This window comes from Vombatus ursinus, unplaced genomic scaffold, assembly GCF_900497805.2.
Source record: "Vombatus ursinus unplaced genomic scaffold, bare-nosed wombat genome assembly UNPS02014786.1, whole genome shotgun sequence".
Lineage (NCBI taxonomy): Eukaryota > Metazoa > Chordata > Mammalia > Diprotodontia > Vombatidae > Vombatus > Vombatus ursinus.
The window spans coordinates 14,084,860-14,097,440 of NW_020954564.1; the positions used below are offsets into that span (position 1 = coordinate 14,084,860).

General features: G+C 39.6%; 1 protein-coding gene across 1 annotated transcript in view; it reads right to left on the bottom strand.

Annotated features, from left to right (window-relative positions):
• LOC114047004 (nuclear receptor subfamily 6 group A member 1) overlaps window positions 1-11,076 on the bottom strand; it is a 45,381-nt gene extending 34,305 nt beyond the window's left edge. The window contains exons 1-2 of the mRNA XM_027867647.1: window positions 11,073-11,076; window positions 4,457-4,699 (exon numbers count right to left, since the gene is read on the bottom strand). Of these exons, the coding sequence (XP_027723448.1) occupies window positions 4,457-4,699; window positions 11,073-11,076 (247 nt within the window). The remainder of the gene's footprint in view (window positions 1-4,456; window positions 4,700-11,072) is intronic.
• Window positions 11,077-12,581: the final 1,505 nt, after the last annotated feature.

Consider the following 12,581-nt stretch of genomic DNA (forward strand, 5'->3'; position numbering starts at 1 on the left):
ATCAAGTCCAGACTCCTAATTCTGTTGTTCAGGGATCTCTACAATTTTTTAGCACTCTTGTTTTCCATGATTTTCCTCTTCATAAACTCTGTGCTCCTGCCCAATTGATTTGCTCTCTGTCCCCTGAGGACCATTTTGCCACCACTCCCAGGCCACATTTGTCAGATGCTTACCCATTCTTTGAGGTCCCATTCAAAGGCCATCTTCTCTAGGAGGACTTCCCTGATCCTCCCCACCAGCCATAGCCAGAAGATATCTCTTTATCTCCTATGCACCCACATAGCATGATGTCTTTCCCTCACTGCAGTGATCACCCTTGGGCTTGCTCAATAGTTACTACCTGTGCCCTGATCTTTTCTACCCTACTACACTAGGAGCTCACTGGGGTGTGGGGAAAGTGAGAAGGAAGGGACATATCTTATGACTCCCTAAGGTCCTTTATAGTTTATAAGGGGTTTTATAGACCTGATTTTAGTAGATTCCCCCAATACCTCTGTAAGCTATTCTGTATAGCAGGCATGATTTCAGTTCAATTCAACAAATATTTAATTAATGCCTACTATATGTCAAGTCTTTGGGATACACAGACAAAACCAGAATAGGTCCTGATTGCCACGAGTTTACTGGGGCCTTGGAGGGAAGAGAAAGAGGAAGAGACAAGAGGTACACAAATAAATACATAAATGGTAATTTGAGGAGGGAGCGCTAACAATTGAAGGGTCACTGAAGCTTTCACAGAAAAAAGTAAAATCTGAATGAAGCCCTGAAGGAAGGTGAGGACAGCACAGAGGAGGAAGGATTATATTCCAGGTATGGGGAACAGCTTGTCTAGAGACAGAAGACAGAAGGTCAAGTTAGGGGGAAAAGATGAAAGAAGACTAGAAAACTGGGTTGGAGCCAGATTGTGAAGGGTTTTAAAAGACCAGGACAAGGGGTTGGCAATGAATCCCAGAGGCAATAAGAAGCCAGAGAAGATTTTTGAGCAAGGTGGTGATATGATGAGACCTATTCCTTAAATTTTTTTTGGCAGGGAAAGAGACCTGTGTAGAAAAGGAAGAAAGCAAACAGGGACATCAACTAGGAAGTAATTACAATGCTTGAGGGAAGAAGTGATTAAGACTAGGACTTGGGTAGTAAATAAAGGAGTGAAGAGAAGGGAAGGATTTGAACGATATTATAGAGGTAAAATTAATAAGACTTGGCAATAGATTGAAGTTGGGGCCCAGAGAGAGTAAGTGATTTGCCCAAAGTCTCTCAGGCAGCAGGTAAATGAGGCAGGATTTGAACTAGTCTTTTGGCTCTAAATTGAGTGTTCTTTCTACCACACCACAGCTGTCTGGGCATATGTCTTTATTCCCCTACCTATGAGGCCCTTGAGAGGAAGGATTATGTATCTTATTGATGCATTGATTTGTATTTTCGAAGCACAGTCCCTTGCAGATAGAAGGCACTTAAGAAATGTTTGTTGAGGGAATTACTGGCTGCCTAACCAGTTCCCCTGTAATGAATCTTAGCACACAGAATGTTAGAACAGAGAACATTAAACCTGAAAAAAAATTTACAACAGACAAAATGTTAGAGCTGGTAAGGACTTTAGAGCATAGACCATCAAGAACTAACTAAAAGGACTCTTAAGTACACAAGTTAATGTATATAGAAGGGACTTTAGAAAGCATTTGGGTGAGGAGCAACAGATATAGAAAAAGAAGTGATGCTCGAAAGGAATTGACTATAGACGTCTTGGACATGAAGAATTAGATGAGCAGTTTAGGAACTTCAACTCTCTCTAGGTATTGTAGGTGTTTTCTTTCTCTCACTCTATACTAACTGGAGCAGCTGATAAATATGTGAACTTCTTTAGTGAAAACTTCATCCTTCAAGAGGTGAAAGAGGAAACAATGGAAATACTTATTCGACACCTAATCCTAACAAAGAATTACTTTAGTAGAAAAAAACAGGAACCTTGGAAGACCACGACTATTTTATTAGAGTCTGTGCTAGGGAAGGAGAGATGGACACCCTAAATTGTGGGAGAAGATTTCAAAGATTCAGAAGTAGAAGCAAAGGCAAAGGAAGCTCGATCAAGAGTACTGAGAAGCTCTTAAGAACAAAATTCTGAGGGCCTAAGACAAATTCTTCCAATGACCAGGAAAAGCATGCATTGTCCCCAAAAGACTAAAAAGTGGGTTACACAGGCAGCTCATCAAATTCAGATTTTAAAAAGGCTGGCATAGAACATAGGAGTGAGTGTAAATAACTCAAGATAGACACAAAAGAAAAGCAGGCCTAGTAAGAATGTATCTGCATTGCTAATGTGCAGGATAAGCTGAGGCTAGCAAGGAAAATTAAAAACAGAAAGAAATTTGGAATGAAGGACAAGGAAAAGGATCACAGGAAGGATAATGCTGTTGCTTAGCGTAGACAGGCTGTTAAGAAAAAGCTAAGAAGGCGACAATACTCAACTTTTTATTCTGCTTTTATTTTCCAAGGAGAATGATCTTTGGATTGAAAAGGACAGATCAGGGGCAGCTAGGTGGCACAGTGGGTAGAGCATCGGCCCTGGATTCAGGAGGACCCGAGTTCAAATCCGGCTTCAGACACATAACACTTACTAGCTGTGTGACCCTGGGCAAATCACTTAACCCCACTGCCTAACCCCCCCCAAAAAAGAAAAAAATAAATAAAAGGAGAGATCAAAAATTATTCACAGGGAGTAAAAGCCAAGATAAATGAGGAAATGGTCCAACAGTATCTAGCAGTTCTCAATGAGTTTCAAGTCACCAGGCTTGTAAAAATAATATTTGAGAAGATGTAATTTCTGAGTTGCTATTATCAATCTCTGCAAGACAGAGAAAAGAAGAGGAGGTGTTGCAGGAATGAAGAAGGATAAATGATCCAATTTAAAAAAAAAAAAAAGGAAAAGTAGAACCTGTAAACTGGAGGCAAGTGAGATAGTTTTATTTCCTGGCAAAATTCCAGAACATATTAAAAAGATGATTTCTGTACACTCAGAAAGGGAACAGTGATCATTAAAAGCATGCCTAGCAGGTCATGCCAGATTAATTTCATTTCCTTTTCTCATAGGGTAGATTGGTATGGGCATAGCTTACTGAGATCTTAGCAAGGCATATTATAAGGTTTTGTATGCTATTCTAGAGTTTAAAATGGGAGAGGTAGCATGGTATAGTGGATAGTGAGCAGGCCTCCAAGTGAGGAAAACCAACCTTGTCTAGAGAGGAAAGCGCTACTTTGACATATAACTGTTGTGTGATTCTGGGCAAGTCACTTAATACCAGTTGGCTCTCTAAGACTCTGTTGCATAACAGTTGCTGATCTGCACTGGTAAAGTTTTCTTTATCCAGGTTCTTCACTGGGAGGCATTCCTGGTGCCAGTGAAATTGGGTAGAGGGAGAAGGAGAAAAGTAGATACAAAATACAGTAATGAATGATATGATGTCAACCTGGAAGGAGTTGTGGGTGCCCCAAAGATCTAAGCTTGTCCTTATACGATCAGATTTTAACCAGTGACATGTGTGAAGGCATAGATGACATACTTGTCAAATTTTCAGCTGACATGAAGCTTAGAGGGCTAGCTAACAAGTTGGACGAAAGTCAGAATCCTAAAAGATTTTGATAGGCCAAATTAATGAAGTTTAATAAGGATAAATGTAAAAGGTATGGCATAGATTCAAAATCAATTTTACAAATGCAGGATGGAGAAGGTATAGCTAGACAGCAGGTCTTATGAAAAAGATTAGGGATTTTAGTGGACTACAAGCTCAGTGTGAATCAACAGTATGACACAGTAGCCAAAAAAGCTAATGTTATCCAAGGCTGCATTAAGAGAGAGAATAGTGTTAGTGTAATCTGCTCTGGTCAGACCACACAAGAATACAATGTTCTGGGAATCAAATTTTAGAAAGGACACAAGATAAACTAGGGCATGGTCAGAAGAGGGTGGTCAAGATGATAAGAGGATTAGAAAACATGCACAATGAAGATCAGCTAAAGGATTGGAAAAGAACCCCTAGAAAGCCCACAAAGGTGTTGCCTTTAAGTATATGAAGAGTTGTCACATGGAAAAGGGATTATGCTCGTTCTGCTTGGTCCTAGAGGTCGGAACTGAGAATGGGGGTTACAAGTTGTAAAGAGGTACATTTTAGCTGGCAGTTGGAAAACCTTGCTAATGATGAAAACAATATCAAAATTGGAATGAGCTTTCCTAGGAGGTAGAAGGTCTTCAAGCAAAGGCTACAAAAACTATTTGTTGGAGATATCGTCAAAGATTCTTGGTCAAAGATAAGATTTGTAGTAGATACCTCTAATCCAGTTCTTAATCTTATCCAGTTCTTAAATTCCATAATTAGTACATGGCTCATGAGAACACAGGACATTGTGTGTTGGAAAGAACCTAACACTGGAAGGGGTAGCTGTGTCTTCACAGGGTTTCTCTTACCTTTCCTGTTCATCCCCATCTGCAGGCACTTGAGCAGGCGGCAATACTGACATCGATTCCGCTGTTTCCGGGACATGACACAGTTCTTGTCACGACTGCATCTGTATACCCGCTTATTACAAATGCTCCTCTTGAAAAACCCTTTGCAGCCTTCACAGGAAATGATACCATAGTGCAACCCTGTAGCTCTGTCTCCACAGATAAGGCAGGTTCGCTGTTCAGCTCGATCATCTGGAACAGAAACTAAAAAAAAAATTTCATGTTAAAAAATGTCCTGTGAGCTAAAACAAAGATTTAAAGACTGTGGTATTGCCACAGGTATCTTTACCCCATGAATCCCACCTGAATTTAAGGAAATGTCAGAGTCTGGTATCTACTCTGGGAAACTCGGAAACCTTATGGGAAAGTACAGTCAGGGCCTAGTCCAAGTTATACAAGAGACTGCAGAGTCTCTCAGAACACAGAATGCTAAAAGATACTCTTGAATGGTAAGTCGGGAAAGGATCTTAGCTCTCATTTAGCTCAGCCTTCTCATTTCAGAGACAAAGAAATGGATAGAGGAAGGGATTTACCCAAGGTAAGTAAGTAGCAGCACTGAGATGGGAAGACAGGTTTTCCTAGATCCCAGACACTGGCCAGTCTACTCTTTAGTTCAAAAAAAGCAATAGCTTAATAGCCACATTTCCCTCTCCTCTTCCTGTTAAAAGTGTCCATAAGCAGATGAAGCCAAGGTTTAAAAAAAAAAAAGTTAAGTGGCAAATTAAATAGCTACTCGAGGAAATGTAGGGGACAGAGTTGATCAAAATCCAGTATTGTTGCCCTAGTGCATTGTTTATCTGGTACATAGTAACTTTGGTACCTGAACATACTGGTAAAATTAAAATTCAACAGGTGCTTATGTGAAGCATTCAAGGGACTGAGTTTCATGGTAGGAGACATGAAGAAACAAAAAACATACTATCTGTCCTCAAAAGAGCCTATAAGACCTATATACTCTATCTTTATTGATACCTTAGGAGAGGCAGCTTAGGGTATTCAAAGCAGTAGGACATCAGTTCAATTCTGCCTCTAACACACACAGTCTTTGAGTTACTTACTGTGACCCTGGGAAAGTCACACAGACTTGAGTTTCAAAGTTGCTACCCTGTTTCTTATGCCAGTGAAATCAAAGGCCCAGTCTCTCTCCCTTTCACTAATGACACTTTATCTTATTTCCAACAATTATTGCTTCAGATCTTTTCTCCTTTCACTATTAACTCATTTATCATATTTAGAGCAAATGACTTTCATTAAAAAGCCTGAGGACTTCTGATAGGGATGTCCTTAGTTCCCCTGCTCTAGTCCTGAAAACTTCTCGTAAGTAAGTAGCACCTTTTCCTTCATCCTCTCCTTCAATTACAGATGAAGATATCCCCACTACACATTAAGGCTAATCTCTCTACCTCTGCCTTTGGTTCAATTTGCTCTATTTCCTAAAAGTCCTGATATGATGAGTAGGATGGTTTCAGAAAAACCATCTAAGACTTATATGAAATGATGCAGAGAAACTGAGCAGAACCAGAGAAACATTATACACAGTAACAGCAATATTGTAACTATGATAAACTGTGAAAGACTTAACTACTCTGATCAATACCATCATTCAAGACAATTCTGGAGAACTTACAATGAAAAATGCTTATCCACCTCCAGAGGAGAGAGAACTGACAAGTCTGAGTACAGACCTAAGCATATTTTTTTTCCCACTTTCTTTATTTTTCTTGCCTTTTTATTAAGTAACATGGCTAATATGAATATATGTTTTGCACAACTTTCCATGTATAATTAATACCACATTTCTTGCCTTCTCAATAGATGGGGGAGTTGCAGGAGGGAGGCAGAGAATTCAGAGCTCAAAAAACAAACACTACACCAAAATACATAATTAATAAATTGGGGGAAAAAAAGAATAAATAAAAGTCCTTGATCCTGTAATCATTCAATCTTCCTCACATAATTATTTTCTTTCTCACGCATCTTCAAGCCTCTGTGGAAATGTTTATTTCTCATTTGCCTATGAACATGCCTCCTGGACTCACTACTAAATTATACCCAATACACCTCAACTACATCAATACCTACTTTCTCCTTAACTCTGCCCCCACCATGTTACTGAAACTGCTCATTTTAAGGTCACTGATGACTTTCTATTCAGAGCCAATGTTCTTTTATTCAGCCCTCATCCTCCTTGACTTCCATGCAACTTTTGACCATCCCATTGTAGATGGTCTTCTCTCTCAGCCTGAAATACCTCTCTCCACCATTCCTTCTTTTTAAACATAATTTTATCTTCATAATATATGAGTGAAATAAGCAGGAACAAGTGATACCATCTATATTTTAAAGAGAGAAATATTGTGTTACAAGGTAAAATAATTGTTCGAAGTTGCCCTTAAGGAAATGAAAGACTATTCTCTTCATTATTTTTATATCCTGAACTGCTGACCACTTTATCTGTCTCCTTCATTAGCTCATTCTCACCCATCTCTACTTGCCTTTCTCTTTTCTCTGTACCATCCCTATAGTAATTTCATTAATTCCTACAGCTTCAGTTTTTACTTTTGCTTCTATACTTTTACACAGAAAATTCCTCAAATTTCATCTATGGTATTGACCTCTTGACTCTGAATCTGCTTCTTTAGTTTCTTTAAGGATATTACAACTTATATGTCCTACTGACATTCAACATATTTGAATTCAACATATTCAAAATTGAATTCATTATCTTTTCCCCTACATCCTGTACTGACTGTAGTACTAGAGGATAGTGCTATAGTCAAATTTGTAGGAATTTACTCAAGCAGTGGTTGAAGGATGGATTGGAGGGGTAAAGCTTGGAGACAAGAAGATCATTTAGGAAGGTTATTATTATAGTCCAGGCAATAAGGGTTTGAACTACTACTACAAGACCAGTGGGACAGAGAGGATATTATTTTGGAGTCAGAATGGAAAGGATTAAATTAGAAAGGTGAGGGAGGAGGAATTTAAAGATGTATTTATGATTACAAGATTAGGAGACTAAGGATGTACCCTCAAAAGAAATTAAATTAGGAGGAGCAACTGGTTTAAACTAGAAAAGGAATTTGTTTTTGACATTTTCTTGAATTTGAGGTGCCTCTGGACATGCAGGAAGAAATATCCAGCAAAGAGTTGGAAATGCAGGATTGAGATTCAAGAGAAAGGTTAGTGCAGGCCTGCACAACCTGTGGCCCAAGGGCCACTTATAGCACACCAAAGGATTTTGGGTGGCCCGTGAAAAATGTAAAGGAAAACATCTTCCAGTCACAGGTTGTGAATATCTGGGTTAGCTGTTGATCTGTAAGAGAATCATCCCTACATAAGTGGTAATTAGTATGTTATAAAACCTCAACTGGATCCTTACTCCTGCAAGGCAATCCTTATATACTTCGTTTATAAACTCACTCTCCCAATCTTTACAGTGTCTCTTCCAAACCTTTTCATTCCTCCTCAAACCTTCCATGGCCACCCCTCCTCACACCTCTTAGCTGAGAACTTTGCCTCATATTTGACAGAAAAAAATCGAGGCCATTCACTGAGAGCTCTCTCTTCTCCTCTCTTCCTCAATTCATAGTCATTCAGATAATAACCAAAACAAACTCTTCTATCTGTACATGTCAATCCATTCTATTCTGTCTCCTCCAACACATTGCCCCCTCTGTCATCCCCACTCTGTCACTGATTTTCAGTCTCTTCCTGTTTACTAGCTCCTTCTCTGCTGCCTAGAAACATGTCCATGCTCCCCTATCCTCAAAAAATATGTACTTGATCCTTTTATCCCAGCTAACTACTGTCCTATATCTCTACTGAGTTTTGGGACAAAACTCTTTGACCTCTACTCTCGTTCTCTTCTTAATCTCCTACAATTCAGTTTCCAACCTCATCATTCAATTGAAACTGTTACCTCCAAAGTTACCAATGATCTCTTAATCGACAAATCAATGACCTTTTCTCAGGCCTCAGTCTTCTTGACTTCTCTTCTGCCTATGACACTGTTGATCAATCAATCAATTAATAAACATTTAAGAGCCTATATGTGCCAGGCACTCTGCTAAGCACTAGGGATAGAAAAAGAAGCAAAAGATAGTTCCTTCAAGGAGCTTAAAATCTCATAGGGGAGACAACATGCAAGCAAATATGAACAAAGCAAGCTATATGCCATATATATCATATGTATGACACATAAGAGATAATTAAGAGGGGGAGGCCCTGGAATTAAGAGGGGTTGAGGAAGGCTTCCTCTAGAAGGTGGCATTTTAATTGGGACTTAAAGAAACCAAAGAGGTCAGTAGGTAGGGAGGACGGAAGAGGGAGAGTGTTCCAGGCATGGGGGACAGCCAGGGAAAATGCTTGGAGCTAAGAGATGGAATGTCTTGTTCAACAGTGTAAATGGATCAAAGAGTACACGTCAGAGAGTAAGGTGTAAGAAGACTAAAAAGGTAAGAGGGGGCTAGGTTTTGGAGGACTTTGAATGCCAAACAGAGCATTTTGTATTTGATCCAAGAGACAACAGTATCCTAGAGACACTGGAGTTCATTCAGTAGGGGAGTGCCATGACTGGACCTCTGCTTCAGAAAAATCACTTTAATGGTTGAATGTAGGATGGATTGGAGTGGGGAGACTTGAGGCAGGCAGACCCACTAGCAGATTACTGCAATAATCCAGGTGTGAGGTGATAAAAACCTATACTAGAGAGGTGGCAGCATCAAAGGAGAGAAGGGGATGTATTTCAGGGATGCTGCGAAGATGAAATCGACATGATTTGGCAACAGCTTGAATATGGGGTTGAGTGAGAGATAATGAGGAATTCAGCATGATTCCTAGGTCGGGAGCCTGAGGGACTGGCAGGATGGTGGTGTTCTCCACAGTAATGGTGGGGATTGAAGGCTAGGAGAATTGATCATTAATACTCTCTTCTCTTTAGGCTTTTGGGATACCTGTCTCTCCTGGTTCTTGTCCTACCTATCTGCATCCTACAGATCATGCACTCTAACTGTAGGTGTCCCACAGGGCTCTGTCATGGGCCTTCTTCTCCCTCTGTACTACTTTATTAGTGACCTTATCAGCTTCTATGGATTTAATTATCATCTCTTTGCTGATGATTCTCAAATCTATCTATCCTGCCCTAACCTCTCTGCTGACTTCCATTCTCACATCTCCAACATCCTTTCAGGCATCTTAAAGGAGATATCCAGAATACTTCTTGAACTCAATATGTCCCAAATCGAAATTATCCTTCCCCCCAAATCCTAATCCCTTCCACACTTTCCAGGGCACCACCATCCTCCCAGTCACACAGGCTTAACTAGGTGTCATCCTTGACCCCTCACTATCTCTCACCCTTCCACCCCTTGCTCCCCCCACCCCCAATATGTTGCCAAGGCTTGTTGATTTCACCTTTTCAACATCTCTCAAATATACTACCTTTTTTCCTTTGATCCTACAAACACTCCAGTGCAGGCCTCCATTATCTCATGATTGCATGACTGCAATAGCAAGCCGGTGGGTCAGCCTGCCACAAGTCTCTTCCCACTCCAGTCTATCCTCCATTCAGCCACAAAATGATCACCCAAAGCCACAAGTCTGACCATGTCACCCTCATACACAATAAACTCCAGTGGTTCTCTTTACCTCCAAGATCAAATGAATATCCTCTGTTTGGCATTGAAAGCTCTTTATAACCTAGCTGCCTCCCACCTCTCCAGTCTTCTTATACTTTGCATCCCCCCATATATTCTTCAATCTAATAACACTGTGGCCTCCTTGTCGTTTCATGAACAAAATATCTCTTGGCTCTGGGCATTTTCTCTGGCTGTTCCCTATGCCTGCAATGCTTTCCTTTCTCATCTCTATCTCCTAACTTCCCAGGTTTTCTTCAAGTCCCAATTAAAATCCCACCTTCTATCTCCTCCTTCACCCCTACTCTTATGAAGAGGTGGTCTTTTTCCTTGCCAAGGCAAACTCCTAGGCAGAACATGTAGACATGCATCTTTGATCCCATCCTATTTTCTCTGGTCGACTGCCCCTCATCAGTGTCTCTCTAATCATCCTCATCATCATCATCCTCATCATCCTCATCCTCCTCATCATCTCATTCTCTCCCTATCCACTGGCTTCCTCCCTGCTGCCTATAAATATTTCCATGTGTCCTCCATTCTTAAAAACCTACATTTGATTCTTACCAGCACAGCTAGTTTCTTTCTTGTATGTATCTTCCCCTTCTCAGCTATAATGCCACTGACAAAATTGGATATACTCCACTTCTCCTCTCACTTCAATCTAAATCCTCTGCAGTACAGCTTCCAATTTCATAATTCAATTTACCCTACTTTTTTTGTGTCACCAGTGATCTCTTAATTGCCAAAATTTAATGAGTTTTTTTCCCCCTTAATTATCATACTTCTCACCCTCTCTGCAACCTCTGACCATGCTGATCATCTTCTATTGGATATGCTTTTTTCTCTCGAATTTCATAACACTGCTCACTCTTGATTTTCCTACCTGTTCAACTCCTCCTTTTCAATCTCCTTTGCTAGATTTTCATTCAGGTCATACTCACCCATTCTGGGTTGTCTGTCAAAGCTCTGTACTAGGCCATCTTCTATTCTCCCTCTATACTATCATGTTTGTTGATCTCATCTACTACTGTGGATTTAACCATCACCTCTGCAGAAGATTCCCATTCTATATATTCAGCCCTTAACCTCAATGAGTTCCAGTTTCAAATTACCAACTGCCTTTTGGACATCTCAAATGAAACACAGAAAAAAAAAACTAACTCATCATATTCACCTTTCCCAATTTTTCTCTTTCAAACCCTATTTATTTTTTAAAATTCAATTTTGTTTTATTTCAGTTTCATATCTCTCTCCTCCTTCTACTTCCCTCACTCACTGAAAAAGCAAGAAAAATAAAATCCATTATAAATATGTAAACACATACAGAATAGATTTCCACATTAGACATTTCCAAGGGGAAAAAAAGCAAGAAAAAGGAATAGAAGTAATGCTGGATTAAAAAGTATGGATAGTTTAATACCTTTTTGGATAGGTCCAAATTGCTTTCCAGATGGTTGAACTAGTTTACACCTTCACCAGTTTATACTTGGAACTGCACTCTGATTTCATTATCATTTCCTTTATCTACAAGTGGCTAGCATGTAACATCATGAGTCCTTTGGAATTGTGGTTGGTCTTTGTGTTGATCAGTTATTAAGTCTTTCAGAGTTGATTATCTTCATAATACTGCTGTTACTATATAAATTACTCTCCTGGTTCTGATCACTTCACTAGGCATCAGTTCACACAAGTCTTCCCAAGTTTTTCTGAAATCATCCCCTTCATTATTCTTATAGTACAACAGTATTCCACATTCATATAACATAACTTGTTTGGCCACTCTCCAGTTAATGGGTATCTTTTCTTTTTCCAATTCTTTGCTAACACAAAAAGAGCTGCTATAAATAATTTTGTACATATGGGCCTTTTTCCTCTTTGATTTCTTTGGGATACAGATTTAGTAGCAACATCGCTGGATCAAGTTCAGTAGCTTTTCGGGTACAATTCCAAATTGCTTTCCAAAATGGTTGGACTAGTTCACAGCTCTACCATGAGTTCATTAGTTTACCTATTTTCCTACATCCCCTCCAGCATTTGTCATTTTCCTTTTTTTTTAAAAAAATCATCTTAGTTAATCTGATGGGTATGAAGTGGTACCTAAGAGTTGTTTTAATGTGTATTTTTCTAATTATTAGTAATTTAGAGCATTTTTTTTTTCATATGGCCATTGGTAGTTTTGATGTCTTTCTCTGAAAACTGCTTATTCCCATCCCATAACTTTTTATCTATCGGGGTATGGCTCTATCAAACTTTACTATTACTTTCAAGGGTACCACCACCCTCCCAGTAACCTGGGCTCAAAACCTGGGTGTCATCCTCAACTCTTCTCTCATAACCACTCCACATATCAAATGTGTAGCCAAATCTTGCCATTTCTCCACTTCTCTCCACTTAACTCAACCACTATCCTAGTTCAGGCTCTCATCATCTCAATACCTAGACTACTGAAA